Consider the following 13,256-nt stretch of genomic DNA (forward strand, 5'->3'; position numbering starts at 1 on the left):
CCTCCGCTGCATCAACAAGAACCAAGAAAGAACCACCCCACCCCACCCCTGCTCAGGCTGGCCCAAGGAAAGGAAGTCAAGCACTCCTTGCATCTCCATACACAATTGCCATCAGATGCTAGGCTTTAGGCGCTGAGACACCAATCTTCAATATCAGTACGTTGCAGGCAGAAGAAGACAGATATCCATAACTTCATACCACAATTGTCAACTTATTGGACAGCAGGCCAATAAAAATACAAAGTGAGATCAAATTACAGAAAAAAAGTATAAGAAATATCAATCTCAGATAAAATGGTTATAGAACAAAGAGACATTAAAGCAATGAAATTAAGAATTATGAACCCACATAATGATATATCTGAATAAGAGATTTAGAATGGTGTGGCACTGGTTTCAACCATTATATTTAATTAACATGGATTAATTTTAACTTTTAAATAAAATTTAAATGACTACTCTTCTTGAATGTATTTTGTGCCTGATGTCAAGACGTGAGTTCTTATCTGGCCTTAACAAAATTATGTAGCACTTGGGGGCAAATATCAAAGCAAGGAGTGCTATACTGGAAGCCAAGACAGAGAAAACTTCCATAGCCACCATGACCTTTCCCTTTGTGCTGTGATAGACAGGGAGAAAAGTGATCCAAACACAGAAGAATACCTGCATGCTGAATGACAGGTACTTGGCTTCGTTGAATGTGTCAGGCAGATTCCTGGATAAGAAAGCCATACTGTAGCTCCCAAGTGCTAAGAAGCAAAGGTATCCCAGTACACAGTGGAAAGCAACTGCAGAACCCTTGTTGCACATAATGATGATGTGACCATGTTCAACATGAGCATTTTGATCAATAAAAGGTGGAGAGGTAGCCAGCCATATTCCACAGATAATAAGTTGGATCAGTGTGCAGATGGGAATAATGGAATTTGGGGCCCCTGATACTATTAACCACCTCACCATTCTAGCTGGAGAGGTGACCTTGAATGCAGTAACCACTACAATAGCTTTGGCTAACACTGTGGAGAGAGCCACAGTGAACAAAGTTCCAAATGCTGTTTGCTGCAAGATGCAGGTGGCTGTGTTGGGCTGTCCAATGTAGAGCAAGCAACTGAGAAAACAGATTATGAGTGTCAATAGCAGGGTGTAGCTGAGAACCCGATTATTGGCCTTGACAATGGGTGTGTCTCTGTGCTTCACAAAGACTACAAGAACCACAGCTGTGAGTACAGAGAAGTCCAGTGCTGTGATCGTGAGTCCCATCCCCAAGGGCTCTTCATAGGCCAAAAAGCTCACAGATTTCTGGAGGCAGTGGTTCTTCTCTGAGTTTGCATAGTGACTTTCTGGACACTGCACACACTGATCCATATCTGTTCAGAAGGGAAAGTGACTGTAAATTAATTTGCAGGTGTCACCTCCCCCCTAAGCTATTAATTATCCCCATCTCATTGATATGCTTCCTGAATAACCTTCCTTTCTTTTCTGAAACAAATACTTATGTACTCTGTGAATCATTTCCAACCTATGCAGCCTTCTCTACCTATTGTGACAAAAATCAAAGAAGTCCAATGCTTCCCTGCTTTTGTCTGCTATCCCTTAATTTGTGATTCTGTTGCATCTAGTTTTTAGGTCATAAGATTACAGAATAATATTGTATAATCCTACTTGGATTCTGACATCACCTTAGAAAAATCTCTAATTTGTGGATTAGTAATTTGTTTAATGTGGACCATGTTCTTTGATGAACCTTCTTAGAGGCAAAGGGAGAGGGGGCGTATGTGGGGGTTCTTGGAGCAGAGATGAGGAAAAGGGATAACATTTGAAATGTAACAAATAGATGATTAATTTACAAAAAGAATTTCATTTCTTTCTTTTTTTTTAACAGATTTATTTATTTATTTTATGTATGTAAGTACACTGTTGCTACTACCTTCGGCCAGACCAGAAGAGGGCATCAGATCCATTACAGATGGTTGTAAGCCACCATGTGGTTACTAGGATTTTAGCTCAGGACTTCTGGAAGAGCAGTCAGTGCTCTTAAACACTGAGCCATCTTTCCAGCACAAGAATTTAATTTGTTAGTGTGTTTAATACACATAGTTTTAAATTAATTATTTCATTTATTTACATCCAAAATGTAAACCCTGACCTGGTACCCCCTCCCAGAGTTTCCCACTCCATTCCTCCTTCCCTTTGCCTCTGAATGGATGCACCCACTGTGCATCCTCATTCTCCAGGGCATCAAGTCTCTACAGGAATAACCACATTCCCTCCTACTGGAGCCAGAATAGTCAGTCAGCCCTTTGCTACATGAGTCAAGGATCTCAGACCAGCCCATGTACACTCTTTGGTTGATTGCTTAATCTCTGGGAACTCTCAGTGTCTAATTAAGTTGACACTGATTGTCTTCTTATGGGATTGCCATCCACTTTAGTTCCCTCAATCCCTCCCCTAACTCTTCCACAGGGTTCTGCAACCTCAGTGCAATGGTTTGCTGTAAGTACCCTCATCTATTTCAGTTATATTAACCTGTTTTCTTTAAATCCCCTGGATACTTCGATTTGGTTAATAATATGAATGATTTTCAATTAATAAATACAATTGCATTATTTGAGCTTAAATACTTCACTATTAATGTTGTTACAATTCATTACAACATTGTTTTTCAATGTTTAAGGAGAAAATTATTGAAATATGTTTAGGTATGCAAAAGAGGAGTTTTGAATATTCTGCACCTAAACATTTCTGATTTTCCTTGACCTAAAAGATGTTTTATACCAAAAGGAACCAGCATGTTTAGAGAACATTTCATCCAACACAAAAGAACGTATCTTCCTCTCAGTATCTCATCAATCTTTCTCCAAAACTGACCAGATACCCAGACACTAAGCAAGTCACAACAGAAGAAATTTGAAATACTCCCTGCATGTGATAAGAATACCACTGATCAAAGCTAGACATCAACAACAACAGACACAATAGAAATCATACAAACTCATGGGAACTGAACAACTATCTCAACTGTCTAATAAATGAAAAAAATGCCTTAAGGCAGAAAGAAAGCAATTGAAGCCTTTCTAGAATTCTATGGAATTCTACAGAGCATTCCAAATTTTGGGACACAATAAAAATGGTACAAAGAAAACGTTCATAAGTCTTGGAGCCTACATTTAAGATTGAAACTAAAAAGTATCATCTTGAGTGAGGAAACTTAAATTCAAAGGACATGCATGGCATCTATTCACTTATAAGTAGATATGAGCCATAAAATTCTAGATACCCACAGTATATTCCCCAGACCCAACAAAGCTAAACAAGAAAGAAGGCCCAAGTTAGGATGCTTGAACCTTACTTTGAATGGGGAAAAATAGTGATAAGAGGAAGATAGTGGGAGGTGACTGGGTGGGAGAGGGGATGAGGATGGGAATGGGGCATTCAGGGTTAGGTGTGAGAATAGAAGGGAGATGGGGCCAGAGGGCCAGAAGAATGAATTGATATGGGAAGCTGCTTTGGGTATGGGGTGAGGGCATCTCTAGGACATGCCAGAGACCTGGAATGGGAGAGGCTCCTAGAAGTTTATGGAAGTAACTTTAGCAGATGGATGGAGGAAACTGGATGGGAGAAAGAAGGGGTGGGAGAGTAAGGAGGTGAGGTGTAGGCCTGGGAGAGTGAACAGAAATTGGCTGGGGGTGGGAGACATTCTTTGTACATGACAGAGATCTGGGATGTAGGAGGACCCAGGGAATTTATGAGGGTGACTCTAGCTGAGAAACCTAGCTATGGGGAATAGTGAGCCTGAAGTGACCCCTTTCTGTAGCCAGGCAGAACCTCCAGTGGAGGAATAATGACTACAACCTATAGAAAAAACATTCAACCCAAAGATTGTTCTGTCTACAGGAAATTCAGGGACACTGATGGAGCAGCGATCCAGGGAATGGCCAACAAATTGCTTGTCCAACTTGAGACACAATCTATAGGAAAGCATGAATCCATGACACCATTAATGAGAGTTGGTTATGCTTACAGACAAGAGCTTAGCATAAATGTCCTCTGAGAGGCTACACCAAGCAGCTGACTGACACAGATGCAAAGACCCACAGGCAAACATCTGATGGAACTCAAGGAGTCTCTTAGAAGAGTGAAGGGAAGGATTGCAGGATCCAGAGAGGCTAGAAACTTGACATGAAGACCAACAGAGTCAAATAACCTGAACCCTTGACTGCTCTCAGAGACTTAATCATCAATCAAAGAGGATACCAGGGCAGGACCTAGGACCAATGTATGCACATACAAAACTATGTCAGTCTTCAGGTGGGTTCCTCAAAACGAGTGGGGACTGTCCCTGACTCTGTAGCCTTCCTGTGGGCACCATTCCCCTAACTGGATGCTTTGTCTTCCCACAATGGTAGAGAAATAATTGCCTAACCCTGCAGAGACTCAATAAGCCAAGGTGTTGGAGATACCCATGGGGAGCCTACATCCTCTCAGAGGAGAAGGGGAGTGTGAAACTGACTTGTGAGATGAGGAATAGGAGCAGAGGAGGCAGTGATCAGGATGTAAACTGAATAAAAATAGAAATTAATAGAAAAAATTTGAGCTCATCTTATACTATGAACTTACCAGCACACCTGAAAAGTCTAAAACAAAAAAGTAATCACACCTAAGAGGAGTAGATGGCAAGAAATAATAAAACTAGGGTCTCATAACAATGAAATAGAAATATAGAAAAAATACAAAGAATCAATGAAACAAAGAGTAGTTTTCTTGAGAAAATCAATAATATTGAGAAATCTTAATCCAAATTAACTAAAACAGTAGCCCTCCTATATACAAATGACAAAAGAACTATGAAAGACATCAGGGAAACACCATTTTCATTACCTTCAAATCATATTAAATATCTTGGTGTAACTCTAACAAAGCAATTTAAAGTCTTTAGTGATAAAATCTTCAAATGTTTGAAGAAAGAAATTGAAGGAAATATGAGAAGATGGAAAATTCTTCCATGCTCATGCATTGACTGGGTTAACATATTAAAAAATGGCCTACCTGTCAAAAGCAGTCTACAAATCCAATGCAATCCCCTTAAAAATTCCAACACAATTCCTTACAACTTGAAAAAGCAATTCTCAATTTCCTGTGGAAAAATAAAATATCTTGCATACCTAAGCAATCTTGAGCAATAAAATAACTACTATAGGTATTACCATCACTGATCCCAAGTAGTACTACAGAGATATAGTAATAATCACTATGTGGTATTGGCATTAAATGAGACATATTGATGAATGGAATTTAATTGAAACCCAAGATAAACCTCTAAACACTCATGGGCACCTGATTTTGGATAAAGAGGCAAAAAAATGCACATTTTTTAAAAGACAGACTCTTCATCAAATGGTGTTTGATTAATTAATTTCTGAACGAATAAGGATGCAAATAATTGCACACTCAGAGTTTTGCACAAAATTGACCTCGCAGTGCGTATAAGACCTCAACAGAAAAGAAGACACACCGAAACTGATAGAAGATGAATTGGGAATGACCGTGAATTCGCTGGAATAGGCAAAGACATTATGAACCAAATACTGATAATAGAGGCTCTAAGGTCAACAATAAATGGTGTTTCATGGAACTGAAAACTTTTTGTAAGTCGAAGGACACAACCATTTACACAATGCAGCTAGGTATGAATGAGAAGTTATTTTTACCAACTCCATATCCTAAAGAACATTAATGTCCAGAATGTATAGAGAACTCAAGAAACTACACACACACACACACACACACACACACACACACATACACACACACACAATCCAACTGAAAATAATTATGCAGATCTAAACAGAGAATGCTCAATAGAGGTATCTCAAATGGCTGAGAAAGATTTAAAGAAACAGTCAACATTCTTAGCCATCAGGGAAATCTAATGTAAATCAAAACTAGCTTGAGATTGCGTGTTACACCTGTCAGTATGCATAAGATCAATAGCAGAAGTGACATCCCATTTTGGTAAGAATATGGACCAAGGAGAACACATCTCCATTGTTGGTAAAAAGGCCAATTTGTATTAGAAATCAAATAGCAGTGCTGAAGAAAGTTGGGAAATGATCTCTTACAAGTTCTAGCTCTACAACTCTTGAGCACATACACAAAGGAAACCTCATTCTACCACAAACACTTGTTCAAACATGTTTATTGTAGGTGTATTCATTACAGCCAGAAACTGGTAACAAGCTAGGTGCTCCTCAACAGAAGAGTCAAGTAATATGTCACACATATTAGAGTATTACTCAGCCTTTAAAAATTACATCAGGAAATGTGCAGGCAAATGGATGGAACTAGAAAAAATCATATTCTCAGTGAGATAACCCAGACGCTGAAAAAGAAATACAGCATAAGTTACAAATGGGTATTAGCCCTTATGTTAATGATAACAATTCTACACTCCATTGACCAAGAGCGATTATGTTTCTGAACCTTTCTAAAGATGAGACCCTTTAGTACCGTTCCTCATGTTGTGGGGAATCACAGTCATTTTTTTTTTTTTTTTTTGCTTGCTTCTTCCATAACTGCAATTTTGCTACTGCTGTGAATTGTAATATAAATATCTTTTTATTTCTGATGGTCTTAGGTAACCCTTGTGAAAAAGTCTTTGAATTCTCAAAGTGGTTATGTCCTATAATTTGAAAACTGCTGGCCAAATGATAGTGTGCAGTAGGAACAAATGGATTTCCATGGGAAGGTTCACTAGAATAGAATTTACAGGTGAATTGGAGACAGTTGGATAAAGAAGCAGGCATGATTAGGTGGGGATGGAGATGGGGTGGGGCTTACTGTGTTGGGAGAGATTAATAGAATTGATGGTGGTATTTTGAGTTATATGGAAACCTACTAGAGTGAAAACATTCTCAAATCTAAGAAGATGATCCCACTGAGAACACTTAGAAATGGAGCATAAGAATTTTCAGTTGGTTATTTCTTGTCTCCAGATGTGGGTTCCAATGGAGGGAATAAACTGCATTCAATTGAGTTTTTAGTCAATGAATCCCTATGGAAATCAGCATATAACATGGGCTGATGCAAAGTCAAAGGCTTGCTCTCCACAAACTGACAGAGCCCACTCAATGCAGAGGACAATATCCAAACAACTCATTGAACATTTAGAAGTTGACCTGGTGCCTACACAAAGCCTTTACCCTTATCATCTAGTCTCTTTTGTACCGGGAGTTACTCCACAGGCTGCTGAAAGTGGAATGTGGAACTAATTCAGCCACAATGCCTTTTGACCTACAATATGTGCTGTCTGTAAAATAAGGTTGTGAGATGGTGTAACAAAAATAAGGGGGTAGCCAAATAATGTTTAATCTGACCTAAGGCCTACTCCATGAAAAGGAGCCTATGACTAATACTTTTTCTTCTTCTTCCTCCTCCTCTTTTTTTTTTTTTTTTTTTTTTTTTGGTTTTTCGAGACAGGGTTTCTCTGTATAGCCCTGGCTGTCCTGGAACTCACTTTGTACACCAGGCTGGTCTCGAACTCAGAAATCCACCTGCCTCTGCCTCCCGAGTGCTGGGATTAAAGGCGTGTGCCATATATGAAGAGACTATATATCTCAGAAAATATGGTTGGAAGTTGGTGCAACAAAAATTAGGGGAGTATTCAAATAATGTCTAATTTGACCTAAGGCCTACTCCACGAAAAGGAACCCATGACTGATACGTCTTTGGTAGCCAAGATGAAGAGACTATATATCCCAGAGACTACATGTAAAAGCCAACATAACTGATATAAAGACAATAAAATCATTCCTCATAATATTTCTGCTATATTTATAGTCCCGTGCCATATCCAATCATCTCTCACAGCGGATTGAAATATATACAGAGATTATGTGGAGAGAGTCTAAATTGAAGATCTTATTTAAATCTGTCCCTCAGAGCTCAGAAAATCCCATGGAGGAGGAAGCAGGAAGTTTATAAGAGTAAGATGAAAGGCAGCAAGAGATGAAGGCCCTCTGAGTCAAATAACCAAGGTACATATATGCTCACAAAGACGGAAGCAGCAAGCACAGGGACTACATGAACTACATCATGTCCTTTATATATACTTTAGCTGTCAGATTAGAAGTATGAGACTTCTAACTAGTATTAGAGAATGAGTGTAACACTAACACTTTGGCATCCTCTTGGAACACTGTTTGTTGTGTTGAGTTGCTGTGTCTAACTACGATAGGATAATTTTTTTCTTATATTTTACTTTTTCATTTTTGGTAGTTGTATCTTAGAAGCATTTTCCTTTCTAATGAGAAACAAAATAGGGATAATTGAATAGAGGAATAATACTGGGAAGAACTGAGAAGGGTCAAGGGAAGCAAAACTATAATCAGGATATATTGCATGAAAAATTGTTTTCAATAAAAGTAAGAAATGAATTAAAAATAAATAATTGATTTGATATAAAGCAAGCATTGGTTTATGGCAGGACTTGAAGGGAGAAAAAAAGAGAGATTCAATGCAATCCCATCAAATTTTTTTTTTATGTAAAAACATGAGGTAGTTTAATGGCAGAGCTCCGGGTCGAAACATATCTCATGCAGGAGACAGAGGATTTGACCGTTTAGTGGTGGAGCTCCTGGTCAAAACGTATCTCATGAAGGAGACAGTGGTTTTGACCATTTAATGGCGGAGCTCCTAGTCGAAACATATCTCACGCAGGAGACAGTGATTTTGACTGTTTAATGGTGGAGCTCCAGGGCAAAACATATGTCACACAGGAGACAGTGGTTTCCACTACGAGGCTTGGAAGCTAGGAGGTTTTATAGAAAAGGGGTGGGGTTGGGGGAGGAATTGGCGCAGTTTCACATGATTGGTCCATTTAAACATCAGCAGCCTGTTAACATTTAACTTAAGTCAGAAGGGCGGGAGATAGGGAGGCGCCGGGCCAGTCCAGCATGTCATTCTCTTTATCTCTCTTTTATCTTTATGGCCAAGCAGCCTCAGGAGTGTCTTAACTACGGGCCTGCCTGAGCATGTTCTGCCTTGTTCTGCTATGTTCTCAGTCCCAGGTTTCAAAGCTCACAAACAACTCTTTCAGCTATTTGACATAAATTACATGAATCACAGGTCTCAACTTTTATTTTCTTTCATTCCCCTCTTCTTCTAATAAGTAATTCTAATCTTAGAATTTTAGAAATCTTTATCTCTATGTGGAGAATAAAAATCATAACATGTGCCAAAGGTTAAGAACAAAAACAGAATACGAAGGGATAGTAAACAGAATTAGGCAGGGACCCTTCTAGTGAGTCTTGAGGGTCTGAGCATGATGTAGGTGTACATAGATCAGATCTCTGGCTGGAACTGGTGAGATGTTTTTTAGGGTACCCGGCTTGTTCGCTGTAGCCAATTATGACCAGACATTTTTCTGCACCACCTGCAATCCTTTTAACTTAGCATACAGATTATTATTACAACAACATGTAGGTTTAAACACATCATTTAAGACATTGATGGTCATGGGAAAGGAGCACCAAGTCTGTACCAGTCTCTTTTAGAATTCTATTCATCTTTTCTACCTGTCCTTTGCTTTGGAGCCTGTATGCACAATGTAATTTCTTTCTTTTTTTTTAAGATTTATTTATTTATTATACGTAAGTACACTGTAGCTATCTTCAGACACACCAGAAGAGGCTGTCAGATCTCATCAAGGATGGTTGTGATCCACCATGTGGTTTCTGGGATTTGAACTCTGGACCTTTGGAAGAGCAGTCGGCGCTCTTAACCACTGAGCCATTTTGCCAGCCCCCGCACAATGTAACTTCTAACCAATCTCTAATATCTTGGTCAGTCCCTGATTTACCTGGGCAACAAAGGCAGGTCCATTACCTTGGGAAGATTTCTTCTAGGATCTTCTTGGCTATCACATTGGCCATCTTAGTCCTGGTAGGAAAAGATTCTATCCACCTTGAAAAGGTGTCTTCAACCGCGAGCTCTCAGGCCAAGGCTGATCTGATCCTTCAGATCATTTCGAGTACCAGTTTCTTCTGCCAGAATGTTAGCGCAGTGATGAGTAGGTGAAGTCTCAGGCAGTAGGGTAGCGAGATTGAGGACAGCAGATGGAGCGAAGGTCACTCATTCAGTCAACAAAAAAGCTCTGATAATGTGTCACAGGAGCATTGGTCGTCATCCATCAGTCAGGGGGCTTTCAGATAATGCTTTCAAGAGTGTGGGGTACCAATACAGTTATTTGCTGTCCCAGAGTGAGCTTATTAGCATCGTTGACAAGCAGAGCAATGGAAGCAATAGCTTTCAGGCAAGAAACCACCCGCTGGAAACATGGTTAACTTCTTGGGTATGTAAGCCACTGGCCTTTTTATAAGCTTTCTGGTGATCTGGGGTCCACACAAACACCTCTCCTTCCTTGGTCAGGGGGTACAATGGGGTAGCTAAGGTCACCAACCTAGGTATCCAGAGACTGCAGAAACCAGCGGTGCCCAAGAATTTTCTTACTTGCCTTGGTGTAGTTACAGTCTTTTTCTGCCTTCTTTTAGCCACTGTTTCCCAACTCGAAGGGTGTATCTCAAATAAGTAACTTGAGTCTGACACAGCTGAGCCTTTTTATCTGAGGCTCGGTCTTCTGTTGCCCAGTTTTCCTGTATTTTTCTTTCTCTCCTATCACTGTGGCCAAGATTCTAGTCAAATTTCTCTCTTGTCTACGATCCCTCTTGTCTTCTATTTCTTCTGCCTCTCCTCTCCTCCCCCCTCTCTCTTCTCTCTCTTCTCTCATAATATGCCTTCTCTGCCTCTTACTTACTGGTTCTACTCTAAGTAGTTCTCATTCGGGGTATCTCTCATCTCAGACCTCTCTAATCTCTTTCATCTCTATTTTCACTGTCATATATCTCTCCTGAGTCTTCTGAAGCTTTGATCTTCCTTACAGTCTAAGCTCACCTTTTTCTAGACCTCTATACCCATTTGTCAGAGCCTGGTGATTAGACTCATAGGTGCTCCTTAGCTGGGACAGAAGTTTTAAGTGGGCAGATGTCTCCCTCACTGGTTAGCAGCTTAGGGCAGGCCGCACTAGAAGAGAAAACACATGGGGCGGGGAAAGGGAAGGCAGCTCTCACAGCTAGCTGTACCGGGCCACTGATATCTCAAGGTAAAAGCACTTTTTATGTTAACAAGAGACACTCTGGTCAAAACCTGAAAACAGGCAGGTGGGATGAAGGGGAAAGAGGAATGAGAAGTAGTCAGGGAACTCGTGGCACACTTGACCTGCCACTCCTATAGTGTGGAGGCAGGGCCTGGGGTCAGGGGTTGGGGAGGTCAGCTCATGGCAGGGGCTCCTGGGAGCGGGAGGAACCAGGAACCCCCCGGGGGACAAGACACTCAGGGAGGGATGGAAATGGCAGCAGAGGCAGCAAATCTAGTCGGCCCCTCCCCAAATGTGGCAGGCAGCGAGGCTGCTCTAGGGAGCCAGGTGGGGCCAGTGAGGGAACCCCGCGGGCCTTGCCCCTCTTTCTTTTCTTGCCCATTCCTCACTCTGCCAAATGACAGTCAGACCTTTCTGACTGTCCCTCACCCTTGGAACATCTTCCAGGCGTGGCAGATTGTGGGGCCTCTGGACGTTTCCCTCCCTTGGCTACTGGGTCCTTACGGCCCACAGTGGCAGCTGCCAGAATACAGAATATGAGGTGGGACTCAAACCCACAATCTTGGAAGTGTAAAACCAAGGCACGAGGTAGGACTTGAACCCATGATCTCAGAACTGTAAAACCAAGGCACTAGGTGGAACTTGAACCCACGATCTCAGAACCGTAAAACCAAGTCATGAGGTGGGACTTGAACCCACGATCTCAGAACTGAAAACCAGGATACTGAGGTGGGACTTGAACCCACGATCTCAGAACCGTAAAACCAAGGCATGAATTCACAAACCAAGATACAAATTCACAATCTCAGAACTGAAAAACCAAGACACAAATTCAAAATCTCAGAATTGAAAAACCAAGACACAAAATCAGCGGTGCCACACTTAGACAACAGACAACATGTAAGCTTCACACAAACAAACGTACCTCCAAGGGGTCTTCCGGAGTTCCTGGATGTCACACAGATCTCAATGGGGCCTCCAAATGAAAGAAACTAGTGGGGGAACCCCCCACTCAACTCCCAATTCGGCATGCACCCAAGAATCACGAACAAACAAACCACCTTGATGTAAAAACATGAGGTAGTTTAATGACGGAGCTCCGGGTCGAAAGGTATCTCATGAAGGAGACAGTGGTTACGACCGTTTAATGGCGGAGCTCCGGGTCAAAACGTATCTCACGCAGGAGACAGTGGTTTCGACTCATCCAAATTTTTATACAACTTGAAAGAGTAATTCTCATCTTCCCATGGAAAAAGGTCAATCAGGCTATAGAACTTATAAAGGCATTACAAGATAGCTTGCCTACTTCATGTAAAATTATTATAGATATGAAAGTTTATTTTTTCCATTTGTAAAGAGTTTACTTCTAGTGAAATGGTGACCATTAAAGGTTTTTGCACCTAGGTATGGCTAATATAGTCTTATATTATGTAAGAAATTTTTATTGTCCAGGCTTCAATACAAGAAGCAAAAAGTTTAAATCTTTCAGTATATATTGTTTCCTGAGTGGAAAAATATTTTATTAGCTAATGTCTCTAAAGGGAAGTTTAAAGTTCTGGGGAATAGTTGTTGTTTCATAAGATTCAGAGGAAATATCTTTTTTAATATTTAGGGTTTCAGTTATACTGGAAAATTGGTACAAATTTACTTTAAAATTTTATTTTCAAAAGCTTCAAGGAGATGTTAATTAGCTAAGACCTCACCTTAAACTCACCACAGGGGAATCTAAGCCTTTGTTAGATGCTATCAAGTGAGATTCAAATTAACTGGTGAGAACCAAAAAGGCTTTAACAGAAAGTAGAGGAAACTTCTATAATCTATTGATATCGATTGTAATTGGTGGTAATCAAGTATTAGCTACATATTCTAGTTATTGTTATTAAATGTGTCCACAGCTATTCTTTGGCAAGAAAAAACATTAATGTAAAATCATCTTTCTTCACCTCAAAGTTTTAACATCCTATTATAAGGCTGCTGTGGTGCTAATTAAGAATTAAGAATTCCTTGTTCCAAACAGCAATTGGTTATTGCAGAATATTGATATTTGACCTATTGCATACCATCATTTTAAATAAAATGGATATTCATCCTAAAAATAAGTTAATTG

At 40.2% G+C, this 13,256-nt stretch overlaps 1 protein-coding gene across 1 annotated transcript in view; it reads right to left on the bottom strand.

Moving 5' to 3' along the window:
- Positions 1–447: 447 nt before the first annotated feature.
- The window catches only part of Vmn2r62 (vomeronasal 2, receptor 62), a 29,059-nt gene continuing 16,250 nt past the window's right edge, over positions 448–13,256 (bottom strand). The window contains exon 6 of the mRNA NM_001105059.1: positions 448–1,367. Within this exon, the coding sequence (NP_001098529.1) occupies positions 448–1,367 (920 nt within the window). The remainder of the gene's footprint in view (positions 1,368–13,256) is intronic.

The sequence above is a fragment of the Mus musculus genome, chromosome 7, assembly GCF_000001635.26.
Source record: "Mus musculus strain C57BL/6J chromosome 7, GRCm38.p6 C57BL/6J".
In the NCBI taxonomy this organism is placed as follows: Eukaryota; Metazoa; Chordata; class Mammalia; order Rodentia; family Muridae; genus Mus; species Mus musculus.